Here is a 17,936-nt window from a genome sequence, read left to right as displayed (position 1 = left end):
CGCCTACGCGAGCCCCGCGAGCCCAGGAGCCCAGCGCGAAGGGACTCGCTTTCTCATCTCTAGTCGAGTCAGCCCTTGTTTCCTCCGTATGAGGGGCACCGTGCATTTTACTTTCCCCTTCCGACTTCCAGCTGTTTGGTGCCTGGCCGCTCTGTGGTTGTGTTTTGGTGCATAGACTGTTAATGTTCTTCAACCAGAAGGCTTAGTTCCCGGCGACAGTGATAAACTTCAGTTTCCATCCCGACAGTGATAAACTTCAGTTTCCATCCCGACAGTGATAAACTTTCCTCCTAGCACATGTTTTATGGTCAGGAGGAATGAAAGTGTCAAATACATCAGAAGGAAGAATTGATTCAACGGTCGTTTGAGGACTTGACTGATTAGCAGATATCAGGAGAAGGCTCATAACTGTGAGATCCACTGCAGGGCGGAGTTTTAACAGCCCTTTAGGGAGCTAGTTAATGATAGACTCACCACAGAAACACACACACACACAGGACACTCAAAGGCAGTGTCACGAGAGGAAGTCGGCTCATAATTTCTATTTACACATCGAAATAATTACCACAGGCCCGAGCAAGGCGCTCAGAGTTGCTTACGTAGTTCCTTGCTTGCGTTATCGGGCAGAGGACTCTAGTTCTGGTTGGAACTGGTCCCGTGGGTTTTCCCTTTGGAAGAGCGTGGTTATCACACGTGGAATGCCGTTGGCCTGCCGCGCCTGGCTGTAGCTCACCAGTGTCCTGTTACCATTGCCATCTGTCCTTTAACCAGATGCATGTGACTTTGGGCTTGGCTCTTTAACTTTGGGGGTTGTTCTCTTCCCTTTCTCCTGGTGCAGTGTCTATGAACCAGATAGGAGTGCGTTACGGAGGAAAGAACGAGAAAGAAGAAGCCAGGAAGCGCAGCAGGACAGTGGCGGCTTCAATTCCAGTTACTCTCTCTTCAGTGAACCCTACAAGGTAGATGGCTGTCAGATGTTCATACCCCCAAAGTTGTTGCCTCCGGGCATGTCCCGTGAAGGAGTTGACAGGAAACCCCGGTTAGATAGCCCTGCACTGTGGCACCCCCCCCACCCCGAATAATTATATTTAGCTTGCAAGGCCCTGTGGGTTCCTTTACTTCATAGGTTAAGAGTGACGCTGAGACCCACTTGCTATGATTTTTATCAGTAATTCAGCCTTTTTTCCTCATTGGTTTCAAAACTCAATGCCATCTGCTAGGTTTTCTGATCTCTTACATACTATTCAAAAGTGTTTAGTTTAGGTACTTGATATGTGTGGCTCATGCAAGGATCAAGGCACCTGTTAGGGCTAATGAAATTGGGGGTTTCAGGATTGCTCAGTGGGAGATGGGAGGTAGCAGCTACCAAGCCTAAAGGCCTGAGTTTGATCCCCAAGACTCAAATGGTAGAAGGAGAAACCAAATCTTGCAAGTTGCCCGCCCCCACACTTTACATAAAGTATGTTTTTAAAGAAGTTGCGAAATCACTTCTAATTCTAACCGAAGATCACCTACTGAGACACACTTGCACACTTTTTACCCACACTGAATTGGTCACGGACATTCCAGGCTGCAAATGTTTGGGGTGGGAGAATTTTGCATATTTGATCTCATATTACGTCTCAGTTCACCCTGATTCTGCTAGCCCGACACATTGTTTCTATTGTTTCTGACAAGAACTGACACAGTGTTTCTGACAAGAGCAATTACTTATTTACAATCTGGAAGCAACCTTATAACTGAGCCAAATCTAAAATTTCCAGGAAAGCTTTTAGTGGTTCTGCAACACAACTCTAATCTAATCCAAGAGAGACAGTGTAGATCGCTTTGTGAAGTTGTGAGAGTAAACTTTCTGATTTCCAGGTTACATACACATATACAATAAATATGTATGCATAAACAATAATAGGTACATTTTGGAATAGCCCAATATACCAAGGGCAACTTTCTGGTCTTTTAATATGCCCCGAGGTTATCTGTTACAAGCTCTTGAATAACAGCTATCTTCAGACTCCATGAAAACTTTGATTTCCTCCCTCAGCTCTGGTTGTGAATTTATCAGTCTTGGTCATGTGACCCCACGGGCACCTGCTCACTGTTTCTTATGCCTTATCTCTAACAGTATCATGGATATGTTTTTATCTCTCCAGACTAACAAGGGGGATGAACTCTCCAACAGGATCCAGAATACACTAGGAAATTACGACGAAATGAAAGACTTTTTAACCGACAGATCCAACCAGAGTCACCTTGTCGGCGTCCCCAAGCCAGGCGTTCCTCAGACTCCCGTCAACAAGGGGGATGAACATTTCGTGGCTGAGTCAAGAGCGCAGCCCCAGCCCTCATCTGTCTGTAGTACCGCATCGTCTACACCCGCGGCCGTCCCCGTGCAGCAGAGTAAGAGGGGCACCATGGGCTGGCAGAAGACCGGGCACCAACCATCTGACGGCCAGCAGAGAGCAGGTAAGTAGGGGCGTAAGGCGGCTGCATTGTGCAGGTCTCAAAGAACCACAGTGAAAAAGCCATTCACTGTATATGGTGTCCCTCGTCCTCACCATCACATCACCGCCTTCTTCTTCCAACCCAGCACCACAGGGCTCTCTCAGGACCTTGCTCGGCGACGGTGTCGGCAGACAGCAGACGCGGGCCAAGCAAGTGTGCAATGTGGATGCGGGGCTTCAGGCCCAGGAGAGGCCACCCGCAATGGCAGCCAAGCACAGCAGCAGTGGGCACTGCGTTCAGAACTTTCCTCCGTCCTTGGCTTCAAAACCCAGCCTGGTCCAGCAGAAACCAACAGCGTACGTGCGGCCAATGGACGGCCAAGACCAGGCTCCTGACGACTCTCCTAAGCTTAAGTCCTCCACAGAGACTGGCGGGCACTGTACGTCCTACCGAGGGGTCCCAGCCAACAAACCGGAGTCAACCAGATCCAAGGCCAAGCTCGCTAAGTTCAGCATCCCCAAGCAAACAGAGGTGAGTCCATCCGCATTGTCAGAGACATGCGGCTGAGTAGTAGCCTGACTTGAGAATGCAGCTTTTATGTCCCTGCCCCTCCCACCTCCCCTTAAGTACTGAAAATATGTCTTCACGTGCATGCATTGATGTATTTGTATGTGTTTATGGTGTGTAGGAATTTCTTAGGGAAGGAATGCCTCCTTCGGTTGAGTTCATGGAGTTTCGTGAACAAGATGGTGGTATTAACTAAGATAGCTAGCAGCGGTATAAAACACTGCACAGGCTGTAATTCATTCATATATATTAAACAGTTCCTGCGTGGGCTCTTCTTCTTACCATGTGAAAATGCTTGGCCACATGAGCATATTCTCTGAATGAATGAAGTATCCCAGTTCACGCTCCCCCGGGTTGTGTTTTGGCTTTGTTTTAGTCCACTGCATCACACAGTGTGTGAGGTGGACGCATTGAGTGTGGCAGGAAAGACAGGGAATCTGAATGGAAAAAAGTGGCGCGCACACCTCATGCCATATTCCAAATAGGCGATAGTTGTCAAGAGCACACGGAGAGAAATTGCACTGTACACACGTGCTTTTGCTGTCTCTCTGTGATGTAGCATAGGGGCTAAAATGGTCTTTCTCTAACAGTGTGGTTAGGGACTGGCAAGCCGTTTCCCCCTCTGACATGTTCTTCTTTAAAGACGGGAGAAGGGTGTGGCCACAGTATTCTTTACATCTTAATTCCATCTAATAACCAACGGAAACAAAGGGTTTGGCATTCGCCTGTTGTGTTTTTTGACAAGGCTGAGCATAGATAGCATTTCTGTGCCATCGTCTTGGAATTCCCTATGGGCCATTTGGGGGATAACCCTGTTACCCAGAGACTGTCACTCAGAGAGAGACTGTCTTCTGCACCCCAGGAGGCGTTTACTAAGGGTTTAATTAGGGAATGTGATGACCTGCACCAGGGGCTTCTTTTGTTTACACATTTGTGATGTATTCTAGCAATTTAGGAAGCAGGAATCATCAGAAATAATGGAAGCAAAATGTTATTTCTCCATTGAGAAAATAAATAATTATCTTTATTTTTTTGAATTATGCATGTGTGTGTGTGTGTGTCCATGTGTGGGCATAGATATGTTAGTGAGATGTTAGATGCCTGTACCTGAAGTCACGGGTCCTTGTTGCTTCCTACATTGATGTTGATATTCAAACTTTAAAATAGCAACTCGTGTTCTCTAGGCACTTGTTTGTAAAAGCTTGTAGGAAACACATGGATGCCTCCATGTTGAACTGAATTCCTCAGGTCTCCGGTTTTATCATTCCCATCAAACGATCTCTGTAGGAAAAGGAAGTCTAGCTCATCCTTGAGCAGTGGTAGCCAACTTAAACCACCAGGGTTCCACTTACAACTTTTCTTTTAGTTGATTCCTTGTTAAAATGATGTTTTCCCACTGCAGCAGCTTCAGTTTGTTAGCTAACTATTTATTTATTCAGAATCCAGTGAGGTGGAGAGTTCTGGTTAAAAGCAATGAGATGCATTTTTCATACCCAGTGTGGCCCTGTGCAGACACCTTTGGTGAGTTTATCAGGTACTCTGGACATCATGCATGCCCTTTGAGGACCCCAGATTGGGGACAGCCGTGAGACACCAGAGTGATGCATAGATTCATCGCTCCTACATACAGCATTGAAAACAGCCAGCCTGTTGCCTCCTCATGTTCTGGTATGAATTGAAAAAGAGAGATAACTGTGAGATACAGATAGAGAGGTAGGTAGGTAGGTAGATAGATTGTGTGTGTGTGTGTGTGTGTGTGTGTGTGTGTGTGTGTGTGTGTGTGCGTGCATGCTCCAGGGCATGCAATCATGCAAATCGATCTTTGGGATTGAGTAAGAGCATTGCTCCTCAGATTGGTGGCTCAGTGCATTGCAACTTGAGATATTAAAAATCTACAATGTTATCTCTGCCTTCAGGGTATTTATCCCCATGAACTGAATAAATTGGTCTCTAGCACTTAGCTTTTTAATTCGAAACTTAATCCCACAGTCTCGACTAATCTTAAAATCAGTCTTTGAGTCCCAGGAACATTCTGTCACCTTTAACATCCTTGTCATGGAACAGTTTCGTCATTTTGTTTGAAAGCGGAGAAACTGTTAGCCTCTTTCGCCTGTTTTCATGTTCCATCAAGTCTGTGCTTTTCATTCTGTGTGCTGCCACAGGGGGTTGTTTGTTATAATTCCTTACTCTTTAATAATGGGTAATTAGTGTAGAAAAATCTAGTGCACTTTGATGAGGAAGTTAAAGGCCTCAAGAGGATTCCTTCACCAGTACACCTGCCTCTCAGCTGGTTTATCCCAGTCCAGTGTGGGGTTTAATGAAAAACATATTTTTGTTGTTATAGCTGAGTCTCCCGTTCTTGACGCCACCCCTCATTAAGCGAGCCTCCCCTAGAGTGCCACTTGGAAAGGTATCTGTTGTTAGGTGAGAGACGGGGGCCTTAACAAACGGCTGAAACATGCATTCTAGAACATCATAAGACAGGACATGGCAAATAATTTCCAATTGAAGTGACTTATTTCACACACACACACACACACACACACACACACAGAGAGAGAGAGAGAGAGAATTCCAGGGTTAGCCTTTGGGGACTATTAACATAGAACGTACAGGTGTAGATACAGTTTTTTGTGTGGGATTTGCAATTCGTACGAAAATATATATCTATGTAAATACATCATCGAGACCCTTCCTGCAAGTTGGGTACCCTGAAACCTAAGTCTGCCTAGCTTAAGGTCTTTCAATCTAGGACTCATGGGGTATTGTGAAATTGTTACTAAAATAATAACTTTTCATTTGGAAGAGTACTTCACATCAGACTCAAGTTTAGTACCTATTTATATGCTGGGCAGTGCTCAATACGTGCCAGAGTGTGCCGTCTTACCTGCTGGTTCAAGACTCTGCAGAAAGCTTATTAAAGCAGGTCCCCACTTGCCAAGGTATCCTCATTCAGTGTGCGGTCAGCTTTTTTGTAAGTTTGCCTTGTCTGCAGTGCTATTCCAGAAGCTGTACACCTGTGCTCATTTTTTATCAATCAGATTTGAATATGCTATTGCAATTGCACAGATCTCTGATGACTGGCATGGGAACACATTTAAAATCCAACGGGCAAAGCCAGACTTATTACCCACAGCCATGTTGATCTGGATAGAAATCTCTAAATTTGAGTATCAGTTAACAGACTATGTAAGGAGCTTCTATTGTGATTGATACTTCATCTACAAGGATAGAGTAACTGTTTGTTTGATTAGATTTGCTTTGTTAAAGTGTGCACTGAAATACTTTTGAGATATATTGATTAAACATAGCATTTTTCATGACCAGCATTTTCTAAAAATCACCATTTATGTCACAAGTAAGAGCAGAAAAACGAAATGCCATGATTCTACAAAATAGCTTCCCAGAAAAGCAATTAACTGATTTTGTTCCAAGTTCACAGAAGATAAATGATGTAGGCTCCCTATTTCCTGTCACTCTTGGTTACCTTTGTATGAAAATGGATTTCTTCCAAATTAAAGTCGGCACCAGCCTGTCGGGCGAAAGGCATCTGCAAAAACCGAGTGTATATTACATATTCACGCCAGTCAGAATTTCTTAATTACAATTGAGATGTATAATGTTTTCAAATCAAAGTATGCTGTCAGATTATTCCTTGAAGAAACGATGGAGCTGTGTGGAGCCGGGAGACTCAGTTTCACTACCTGTCAGACACTTATTCTTCCTCTCATTCTCTCCTCCACTCTTCAGTCCCCATGACATGGGAGGCAGGTCCTGTGTGACCTAGTGGCTGAGCAACATCTCCGTGTATAACTCTGTACTTCCTGCTGTCCACAGTATTGATATGCACAGCCTCCGCCCTCTGAGAATATCCATACCATGCATGTGCACAGCCTCCGCCCTCTGAGAATATCCATACCATGCATGTGCACAGCCTCCGCCCTCTGAGAATATTCACACCATGCATGTGCAAATAAAACACCTTCCATCCCATGAGAATATTCATACCATGCATGGGCACATGCACAGCCTCTATCCTCTAAGAATATTCACACCATGCATGTGCACATGCGCAGCCTCCGCCCTCTGAGAAAATCCACACCGTGCACATGCACACGCACAGCCTTTGCCCTCTGATAATATTCATACCATGCATGTCCACACGCACAGCCTCCGCCCTCTGAGAACATCATACTCTTCCTTGTTCATCCCACGTGCATCAGAAAGCACATGCTTTCCTTGTTCCATCTGGGTCATTCTGAAGGTCATAATGGAGGTGAGCACGTGGAAACACTTATACATTTTAGCCCTTTTATGTTTAGTCAATGGATCCTAAAAGGTAAGGTGCTTAACTAAAAATGACTTCGGTTTCTGTGATCTTTGATTTTTCAAATGTCTATTAAAATAGGTCCCCTGTGTGAAGGTTTCCTTCCTGTTCCCTTGCTTCCTGGGTACCCTTCAGGTTGATATCAGAAAGTCAAGTTTTTTAGCTTTAAGATGGGAAACCACTTCTGAGGGTAGATTCTGGAGGATAGGCCGCAGCAGGAGGTTATTAGCAAGCCTGCTTTGTTTTTTTCCTGTCTCTCTTTCCCCTTCTTGTAAAGTTCCCTTCCCCCAGAAAACATCTGGAAGGACTACATGACGACTGGCTTCTCTGAAACCACACAAAATGTGTGTGTTGATTTCAAATCTGTGGCTAATCAGGAGTCTGATTCCTCTGCATTTGGTGGCACCGTATAGTCCTGCAAGAGAGGCCTCATGACGTTTCATTCCCTCATCTTCTAACATCACATGCAGTCCTGCTGCTGTGTAAGAGACACACAGGGTGGCCATGGATTGGAGACCAGCAAGCACTGGGTTCAAATCCCAGGTCTGCAGCCCATTAGCCAAGTGGCTGTGACTAAATACACTGTTTCTGCCTATGAGAGCTAGAGAAAATGGTAGTAGTTATGTGGCAGATGTGCACGTGCGTGCATGCTTGCGTTTGCGTGTGTGTGTGTGTGTGTGTGTGTGTGTGTGTAATAGCCAAAGTCTTGATGACTTCTGAGACTGCCTTGGGTTGATATAACAAAGCCCCAGTGACACAATTCTCCCTTGTTTAGTGGAAAGCCCCGTGGCCTCGTGGGGGAGCATTCCCAAGTCTGAGATCATATTTGCTCTTTCTTTGTCTCTTCTGTGTTTTTCCTTCTGAACTATTATATCATTGGGCTTTATTTCCAATTAAACGAAACACAGAATCAACAAGATTAGGGCGGAGGAAAAGTTAAAACGTTCAGGCAGTGAGCACTTAGAATGACTCATTGATCGGAGCTGTCGGAGACACAGCATATTAAATAGCATGTTTAATTGGGCTGAGCAGCAGACTCACTCATCTCGATGTGATTACCCAGCATCAGCAATGCCTTGATAGCGCATGAGAAGAATTTCTCCAGTGCTGTCTACCTTCCCTAGCTACATGTCTGACCTGCAGTCTCCCTTGACCATCCCTCCACAGATTTTTTTTATGTCCTAAGTTCTGTTTTGCTCATTTTATTATGTGTGATGTACGTAGTAGAGAGAGGAGAAAACAGAGCAGGGTGAAGGGAGTTGGGCAAGCGTGAGCTGATAAATTACGGGGAGTGGAGGAATGACTGAGGGCCCTAAGAGCTCTTGCAGAGGACCTAAGTTCCCAGCACCTACATCAAGTGATTCACAATCATCGGTTAGTCCATCTCCAGGAAATCCAGAGCCCTCTTCGGACCTCCTGGGCATCTGCCTGTGTGTGTGCACACGCACATGCGTGCACACATACAATACAAATAAAAATAAAATAAATCTTTATGAAGATTAAGGAGGGTGTTTAGGATAATCATTGAAAAAGTGAGACATTTGGAAGAAAGGGCTGAAGACATGAAGGGTTTATTAGGAATGTCTTAGGAGAAGGAACATGGCATACGGATGGAGTGGGTGGCTGATACAAAGGCATGTTTGGGGACACTTCTCCTCACATTGGGATGGGCAGAAATCAGTAGTTTGCAATAGAATACAGAACGACGAAAGTCTTGGACATGAAATGACATGAAGGTCTGTTAGGGCATGAGAAAGATTTCAGCTTCAAAACTTGGGCCACATTGAATGATCTGTCCTGGTGGAGTGCCGTGAACTAATCTAGGGAAGAAAAGGATTAGGCTGGCTGTCACATCTGGAGTGGTCTGGAGCAGGGCAGAGGTGGAAGCCGCAGATGAGGCTGCAGGTTATTGCACCCGTGTAGGAATGCTTACTTCTGTGTCTGTGACCGAATACCCGGCAGAAACGAATGAAAGGATGTTTGTGTGGGTTTTGTGTGTGTGTTTTTCTTACCGAGCCACATTGGGAGAGCAGATAATTATTTTGGTTCCTTGTTTGGGAGTGTGCCAGAGAGACAGCGCCATGCATGGTATTGGGAGTGAGAGGCAGCCTCTCATTCGCGCGCATTGGGCTGGGAAGGAGAGAGTGCAGCCGGAACCAGGTCAGGTATAGCATCTAAGAGCTCATGCGGTGACTCCTCCCACCACCCAGAACCCACCTCTTAGAACTCACAGCCTCTCATCATGCAGGCACCAGCCGGAGAGCACAACACGAGCTTGTGGGGCATTTCTGTTGAACCGTAGCATCAGGAAGAGAAGATAGGGCGTCGCACACTGGTACTGAGGGTGTTGACAAGGGAAGGCTGGGTCACGGAAGTATTTGAAGGAGAGCCAGGACAGGTCGCCGACGGCTTGAGTGAGGACAGAAAGAACTGAGGACAGTTTTGAAGATGAACGAGATGCTTTCACCTGAGATGAGGAAGGTTGCGCGTAGGGCGGATTGGAGTGAAAAACCAAGAACGGATTCGAGCTTCCTAAATTTGAAGTATCACGTAGACATGGGTGCTGAGGTCAGATGAGGAGGTAGACAGTTTGCAGAGCTGTTGAAGAAGGGAGCCTGTCTGGGCCAGAGACGTAGATTGGGAGATTTCGGGGTACACTTGGTGACCAGCACCTGAGATAGGGAGCGGGGCTTCCCCCTGGGAGACACGAGTGAGGACTTGGTAGAGAACTGAGCCCCTCCTACAGGAAGAAGTCAGAGTGAGCAGAGAAGGAAGACAACAAGGGAAGATGGTATGAAGATAAGTACCCGTGTCCGCCATGTTGTTAGACTTAGTTAGATGGAAGGCCTTGGTTATTTTGATGAGAGTCTCAGGTTCCTAAGAGAGATCAGAAAGAGGATTTAGAAAATTTATCTATGGCCAACTCTATGTGAAGAGAAGATTTTGAAAATACTGTCTTAGTTGTAAAAATGTACATAACACTAGGAACATAAAGATGAATAAAGTGAATTGCATTACAGTTTGGAAACACATACACATAGACCTATTGGGATAGGTTTTTCTGATTTTGTTTTTAATAGTTACGTCTTTTAAATTGAGATAAGAATATACATGATGCCCTTATTTATTTCCCCCACTATCATAAACATTCCATCAGTGGGTTATTTCAACCATGAGTTGTGGGTATTGAGTTTCTGTATCTGAAATACAGAGAGTCCAGTTTGATGTTAAAAGGATCAGAATGAAGTTCTCACACATCGGAGGAGAGGTTGCCACAACCTAGATTAGACCCCTGTAAGGAGTACGTTTTTCCGCCCGCCGCCTGGTCTTGTCCTGCCGCCATGCCAGCCCCAATTAACACACAGAGACTCTGTATTTGATATTATACTGTTGGCCAGTTACTACTTTCTTATCGGCTAGCTCTGTCTTAAGTATTAACCCATTTGTGTTAATCTATGCATTTCCACGTGATCTTCTTACCCGGAGCCGGCTGCCGCATACTGCTCTCTCCAGACTCTCCATCTTGGCTCCTCCTTCCTACTTCCTCTTCCTCCTTGTCTCCTAGTCCCTCCTATCTTCCTTTCCTATTGGCCAACAGTGCTTTATTTATTAACCAGTATGAGAAACACAGGATGACATCTCCCATCAGACCCCCGTGCTCTTCCTTTGGGCATACTTTTGTGTATTTTCTTATATCTGTAGTATTATTCCCTCTAGTGTCTCTTCCAAGTAATTTTTCAACAGTAATTGGTAGAACTTGTTAATTGTTAATTCTTTGTGTACAACCCAAGGTCTTGCACTTGCTAGGCAAGTTCTCTGCTACTGGGCCATATCCTCAGCTCTTCCATTTTCTTACTATTATTTTTTTCTCTTTAGTAACTTTTAATTTTTATTAATAGGTATCATGCTTATTTAAATAATCTGAATAATGAAGACAGAAAATTTAGAAGTCACTTCAAATCCTACTACCCAAGACAAGAGGTTGCATAGGAGAGGGGCTTAACCAGGTAGCATCCCCTCTCACTTTGTTTGTGCGTGCACGCGCGCGCGCACACACACACACACACAGGACAAGGTACACATGGGGAGGTCAGAGGTCAACCTCTGGTATCAGGTCTTCCTTTCACTCAAGGATCTCTTCTTGACTGGCTGCCCCCATGAGCTTCTGGCAGATTCTCCCACCTGCTGTCCAACTAGCTGCATGTGCTGGCATTGTGGACATATGCCACCATCTCTGCTTTGATCTGGGTCCCAGGCTGGCCACCATGAGGCCACCAGGCTGGCACAGCAGGCCCTTTCACCTGCAGAGCCATCTCCCTGGTTGTCTTTCCTACTCATGGCTTTCACTGTATGGAGCCCCTCGAGCTTTGCTGATAAATACTCTTCTAATGTGCTCGTCTGATTTCTTCTTATAGGTTATGTGCTCTTTGTACTTGAGTACCTAAAGAATGTGCTGGCGCCTTTAATCCCAGCTCTGAGGAGACAGAGGCAGGGAGATCTCTGAGTTTGAGGCCAGCCTGGTCGGCAGAGCGAGTTCCAGTTCAGCCAGGGCTACACAGAGAATCCCTGTCTTGAAAAACAAAAACAAACAAACAAATAACAACAAAGAATACTCACTAAAGTATCTTAATATTAAGCAATCTTTGAAACACGGTGCTCTTTTAATCTGTAGGGCTGTTCTTTAAGTTCGAGAGAATTTAAAGTATTCAATGTGTGCATTCAGCTTTTCTCCTGAAGGAGTAACTGGTGTAGAATCCACATTCTTTTCTTTGAAGAGCTCCTTTCCGCTTTGAGCTGTGACTTTTCTCCGTGCTTTTCAGTCCTTTGATTTTGAAGCCCTCTCCGTTGGCTAGTGATTCCTTTCTCAGGCTCCATTCTGTTTTCTGCTGCCCCTGAGTTTTAACAATTGCTTCGTTGCCATTTTCACATTAGTTTCAAGATCAACTTGGTAAGTTATGAAATAATTTATCATGTGATTATTTAGTTACATGCTTTATTTAAAAACATGCCTCTCCACGAGTGCACGAATCATTTTTTTTCTAATAACTTATAAGACTATGTTTATGTTCTCTATTTTAACTGTAAAGTAAATTTATTCATTGACATAATTCACTTTTCATAGAAAAAAACTTCAATTTACCTGTTTGATTTATAGTTAAAAGTTCTTCATAAGCAGTGTTCTCTGGTACCACAAATCCCTAGGAAGAGAAGCAACTCCATGTATTACACATTTAGAACACAAAGCTAGTCTGTGTGATGAATCCCAGGAAGATGGCTGAAAAACAAGTGTGTAGCGTCTGTCACTGAAGTCTGGGGTGGCGCTCTGCACTGTGACTTCCTGCCGCAGACTCGGGTTCCCATTATTCTGTTACTGTCCCTTCCGTGGGAAGATAGCTCTGTTCTTTCTCCTTAATAGACATGTCTATGGGATGCAGTGTTTTTTTTTTTTTTTTCTCCTGTGGCTTTTTAGAAATAGTGCACTACTGTTAAACGTAGACACCCCACACTGTGTTAGAATTCCAGTATGGATGGATTTCAAGCCGAAAATGTGGTGCCCACCCACCAGCTTCCCTCCGTCTCCTCTCTCCTGCCCTCTTCAACCTCTGCTGAGCCCTGCTACACTTGACATCCATGAGATGGCATCTTACGTTATCTCCTCACATGAGCCAGAGCGTGAGACACGTGTCTCTCTCTGTGCTGGTTTGTGTCACTTAACACTGTGTCCTGTAGGTTCTTCCCTGTTTGTGACCTTTCTTGTGTGTGTGTGCATGCTTCATATTTTCTTCCTGGGTCATCTGTTGTTGCTTAGTTACTCCCGCATCTCAGCCTCTTTGAAGAGGAGCAGAGCCTGCTGTGCTGCTTGATAAAGTGGTTTCAGTTGCTCTGTGTACAAAACCTGGTGCTGGGATTCTGGGATCACATACGACTTCTATATTTAGGGGACAACTGCCATATATATATCATATTTTTTTCCAGAATAGCCATACTAGCTTTCATACGCAGTTGCATACTTGCAAACAGTGTCCCCATGGTCCCAGATGAAGCATATTCCTTTCTGTCATCATAAATAGGCTGCGGAAAGGGAAGAGAATGCCGCGTCCATGATGGCGCTGCCTGGAAGGAGAACAGGTTTCCGTCGCATCCCACTGACTCAACTAAGTCACCCAGTTGTAGGTTTAGTCTGCAAGGCCAGGTCTGTATGCTGGGTCATTGTCCAAGCTGGCGTTACTGTTGCTGTGTTGAAACACCACGAGCAAGTGCAGGCAGGTAATGAAAGGGTGTGTGTGTGCCTTAGGCTTCTACATCACAGCCTGTCACTGAAGGAAGTCTGGACAGGAACTTCAACAGGAGCTGAGGCAGAGGCCATGGAGGGCGCTGCTCACCGGCTTGTTCCCGACGGCTTGCTCAGCCTGCTTTCTCATGGAACCGAGGACCACCAGCCCAGGGATGACCGCACCCATTGTGGGTTGAACCCTCCCCATCAATTAATTACTAATTAAGAACTGCCCCTACAGGCTAGTGTACAGCCTGCTCTTACGGAAGCATTTTTTTTTTTTTAAATTGGGGTTTCCCTCCCTTCAGATGACTTTAGCTTGTGTTCATTTGACATAAATCTAGCCAACAAAGTAACTGTGTGTCCAGATTCTGTTTTCATTATCATAGTAGATATGGCTGCCTCTGTCTGTCTGTCTGTCTCCTTGCCTCTCTGTCTTCCTGTCTGTCTGTGTATCCTTGCAGCTGATGGATTGGTGAGTCCTTGATGGGATAATTTTCTCCAGCCTCATTTCCCAGTGCCTTTCTTACAGTCTATAGCTAGCCATATAGCGCTTGGCTTTTTGAGTTCTTAGTTAAAGTGCCATGTTTGTGTAGTTTTTGGGTTGGCTTCTAAATGAATCAAATGCTTAAAGTCATGAAATACTTTAGAAATGTTTAAAAATTAGAAAAGCATGCACTATTCTGGTTTGGTAATTATTCAAGTATTGCTACAAAGTGTGTGGATTTGATAGAAGTAAGTATAAATATAGCCAGTAATACCAGTTCCTTCTAGTCCATATGAAAACATCTCTGGATAATAAGTGGATTCCTATCTAAATTCATGAGTTCTCTTGTGACATTTGGGTTGAGCTTGAAATGGATTAATCTTTTTCTGATAAAGTTTCATAAGCTGTGATTTCTCTGGTGACCACATTTAATTAGATATTAAATAAACTGCTTATCTTTATACCAACAGGTTTATGACTGCATTTCTCCCTCTGAGCTGTATTTTGTAGATTAAATAGCTAACAGAAGCATGATACATTATATATATATATGTATATATGTATATGTATGTATATATATACATCATATATATACACATTATATATATACACGCAGATGAATAAAAATTATATAAATTCAATTATTTAGTTAAACTGTAATGTGCTAACATTCTCTCTCAATGAAAGAATGGGCAGGAGAGAGGTCTTCACTGTGAAAGCAAGGCTTGCAACCAAGTGTTGCAAAGTAAAGCGCCCATGCTAAAATGAAAACAACCGCCATTTCAGGTGAGGAGAGACTGAGCAGGTAACCCTCAATAGGCACAATTACTGACTTGACTTCCCCTTCCGGTCCTCACACCACCCCTTCTGAAACTGGCTGTGCTGCCTACAGTTACAGACCTTTCATTTGACCTTGTTAGGACTAAGTGTTTAGTGACAGGGTTCTGGAGATACGGGTCCTACCCACCTTGGGAATTAAGTGTGCACTTTGGGAGGACACTCCACTCAGGTGTCACCCGCGCCACACCCACTCCACACACACACGCACACGCACACACACACACGAAGTTGCTCTCAGGCTTCAGACTGTCCAGTAGCAGAGATTCCTTTTCTGCCTTACTGGAAGGGATCATCAAGGAGCCTGATGTAGAGATGACAGGTGACCTTCCGTGCAGATCAGAGAGCACTGCCTAGTACCCGAGTTTCTAGCAGGCACTAAGGTCCAGAGTGGAAGGAAGACCAACAATTTATAGGCTTCCCAGAGGCATAGCATCCTGCAGGGTTTCATTTTCTTTCCTCCGTTCTATTGAGTCTCTGGAAATTCCTTCAGTCTCACCACATTTGAAGTCAGATGGTCTCGTCTCCGCTGCACTGGAGCAAGCGTCTAAGGGGGACTGTGTGGACGGAGGCCAGTGGGGCCCCACCTGAGGAGACGTACGCCCCGCTCAGTTGGGTGCGCCACGGGCGGACTCACTCAGGCACTGTCTGAGCTCCGCTCTACAGTGTTTGTGCACAGCACAGCGCAGTGTCCTTGGGGACATTTACACCTTTTCACATGCCACCTCTCCTTCCTGATGCCTCTTCTTAAAGGCGGGCTGAGCCCAGCCGGGGTGGGGATGGTGTCCCCTGCCTCCTTCCCCTGTCTTTACCACAGCCACACCCCATGGAGCACTGTCTGCAACAGCCTCAATCCTGCCAAGTCAGGGCTGTCCCTGTCTATTTTTAGATCTTCATTCCCACTACCTTCTCCAACCTTTGAAAGTCTGTCCATTTCTTTATGGACTAACGTAAATCAGAAATGATTGGATTGGATCATAATTTAAAATTGTGACTAATGTGAGAAGACACTATAAAATTTGCTATTTTAAGCATTTTCGAAGTGAATGTTGTTCAGTAGTGTTCAGGGCTTCCTGGACTATTGGGGTTGTTAGGTATTTGTTTCTCTTGAACGCTATTGTAAGGATATGGGCTAATCCCCATAGTGTTCCAATAATGTCCACGTCAGGTACACCAAGAAAACCCTCAAGCTTGTGTCGTTACGGTGCCATTGCAATTAAAACTGAAAGGAGAACACGTAAAACCAGCAAGGCGATTGCTTTTCTAACACTGACCCTTTTACAAATTCTCCAGAATTCTGTGCTGTGGCTGAAGGGGGTCCTTCTCCACGGCTCTGGGCAAGAGCCTTTGTGTTTTCATTATCCTATGTCCTAACACCATTACCCCCATCCCATTCCATCTTAGAATGTCCCTTGAGTGGGATGGCTCCTGTGTTTCATGACCGTGTAACTCCTTGCCACTAATCTCTTTCCAGCTTCATTAGATAGCAGTGCCAGCCATGGACGAGACCCCATTTTCCTATAATAAGATAAAGGGGGAAATAGATTTTATCCCGGTGTATTGACGTTCCAGTAGCTGTCTGCCTCCTCTTCTTGAGCAGCATCCACCACCGTCTCCTGTGACTCTTCTGTAGAATTCTGGCCTTGATGGGTATCAGAGATCTCTTGAAAAGGGTATTCACACTATACTTGGTACCTATGTATGCTATGACTCTCTGAGAAACTCTAGGGTGTATCACGCCCTAGTGAACCTGACCCCAAAGTAGAACACTTCATATAGTTAATATTGCAGAGAAGCATTGACTAGAAAATACTAACCAACTAGGTAAAAATCTTTAATCCCCCGAACAGGAGGACCCTTCAAAATTGGAAACTAACTATTCCTCTGGCTGTCATTCCAGAACTTTGTGCCAGGAACACTCAAAAACCTCACAGTGCTCGCCTTCCGTGCCGAGTACTTTCCTTCTTCTGTGTTGTTATAGTGAACTTCTCAATCCCAGAGATCTACTTCATCCTTTCTCTCTGACCTTATCAGGAGCAGTTTTCAACAAACCTGGGCGTCATTGTCCTCTGGATTGTGGCTAATCTATTATCCACCCATCTGCCCACCCATCCAGCCTTCCATTCATTCATCTGTCGTGCACACTTCCGTCAGTCACATGACATGCATGGGGGGGGCTGCCACTTTCTCTCCCTTATTTTTATGTCCCTTGTATGGAGCCCAGTCTGAGCATGCAGGTGCTTCAAAAACTGATGTTGAATGACATAGAAAAGCTGTAGTGAAATCACACATCAGTTCTGTTCATAAAAGGTCCCCTGGCTGGAGATTGAGGGGGAAAAAAGTACATTTTCTGTTGTACATCCTGTCAGAGTTCTGGCTGGACATGAAGTTCTTAAACACCAGAGAATACAGTTTTGAAACATGTGAGTATTAAAAGAGTGAGATCATGGAGAAAAGCCTTCCTTTTTGGGGTAGCAGATGATGGTGGGAAAATCCCAGCTCTCTAAGCTTGGATGCAAATTTGAAATCGGATCGTTTCATTAAGGAGACCATCTTAGTTTCCTGAAATTCTGGCTACAAAAGAATTCTTTAAATTAAATGTTCAGCTCCATGCAAGTGAAAGTCTAACATTGTAACTCCAGCTGAAACTGCTAAGTTACAATGAATATTAAAGGAGCCCATCACCTTCCTGGGTCCCCTGCTTTCCCAGTGCGAAAGTCTGGAGATGAATCTCAGAAGCACTAGCTTAACACAGCGGCTTCATACACGGGCGTGTGCTTCTGGGATCATTGTAGAGAGAGAGCAGTCTAGCAGGGAGCTATTTCGCTGCATCCCATTGTGGGGTTGTGTTGTCATGCTAGGTTAAGATCTCTATGACTTCAGTAGCAAGCAAGTACCTGACAGAGGAATTAGAAGATGAGTAAAGTTCCCCAGCCTCCTTTGTTTGAGGTTTAATGGTTCAAGCATTAATGACCACACAGGATCAAGCTATCAGAGAAAAC

At 44.8% G+C, this 17,936-nt stretch overlaps 1 protein-coding gene across 3 annotated transcripts in view; it reads left to right on the top strand.

Moving 5' to 3' along the window:
* The window catches only part of Aff3 (ALF transcription elongation factor 3), a 403,958-nt gene that overhangs the window by 84,433 nt on the left and 301,589 nt on the right, over nt 1-17,936 (top strand). For all 3 annotated transcript variants that reach the window (XM_051204402.1, XM_051204400.1, XM_051204399.1), the window contains 3 exons: nt 839-959; nt 2,151-2,463; nt 2,588-2,973. In XM_051204402.1, coding sequence (XP_051060359.1) covers nt 839-959; nt 2,151-2,463; nt 2,588-2,973 — 820 coding nt within the window. The remainder of the gene's footprint in view (nt 1-838; nt 960-2,150; nt 2,464-2,587; nt 2,974-17,936) is intronic.

Source organism: Phodopus roborovskii, unplaced genomic scaffold (genome assembly GCF_943737965.1).
Source record: "Phodopus roborovskii unplaced genomic scaffold, PHOROB, whole genome shotgun sequence".
Lineage (NCBI taxonomy): Eukaryota > Metazoa > Chordata > Mammalia > Rodentia > Cricetidae > Phodopus > Phodopus roborovskii.
The sequence above is the reverse complement of the archived record's forward strand: the minus strand, read 5'-3'. Positions and strand labels throughout refer to the sequence as shown.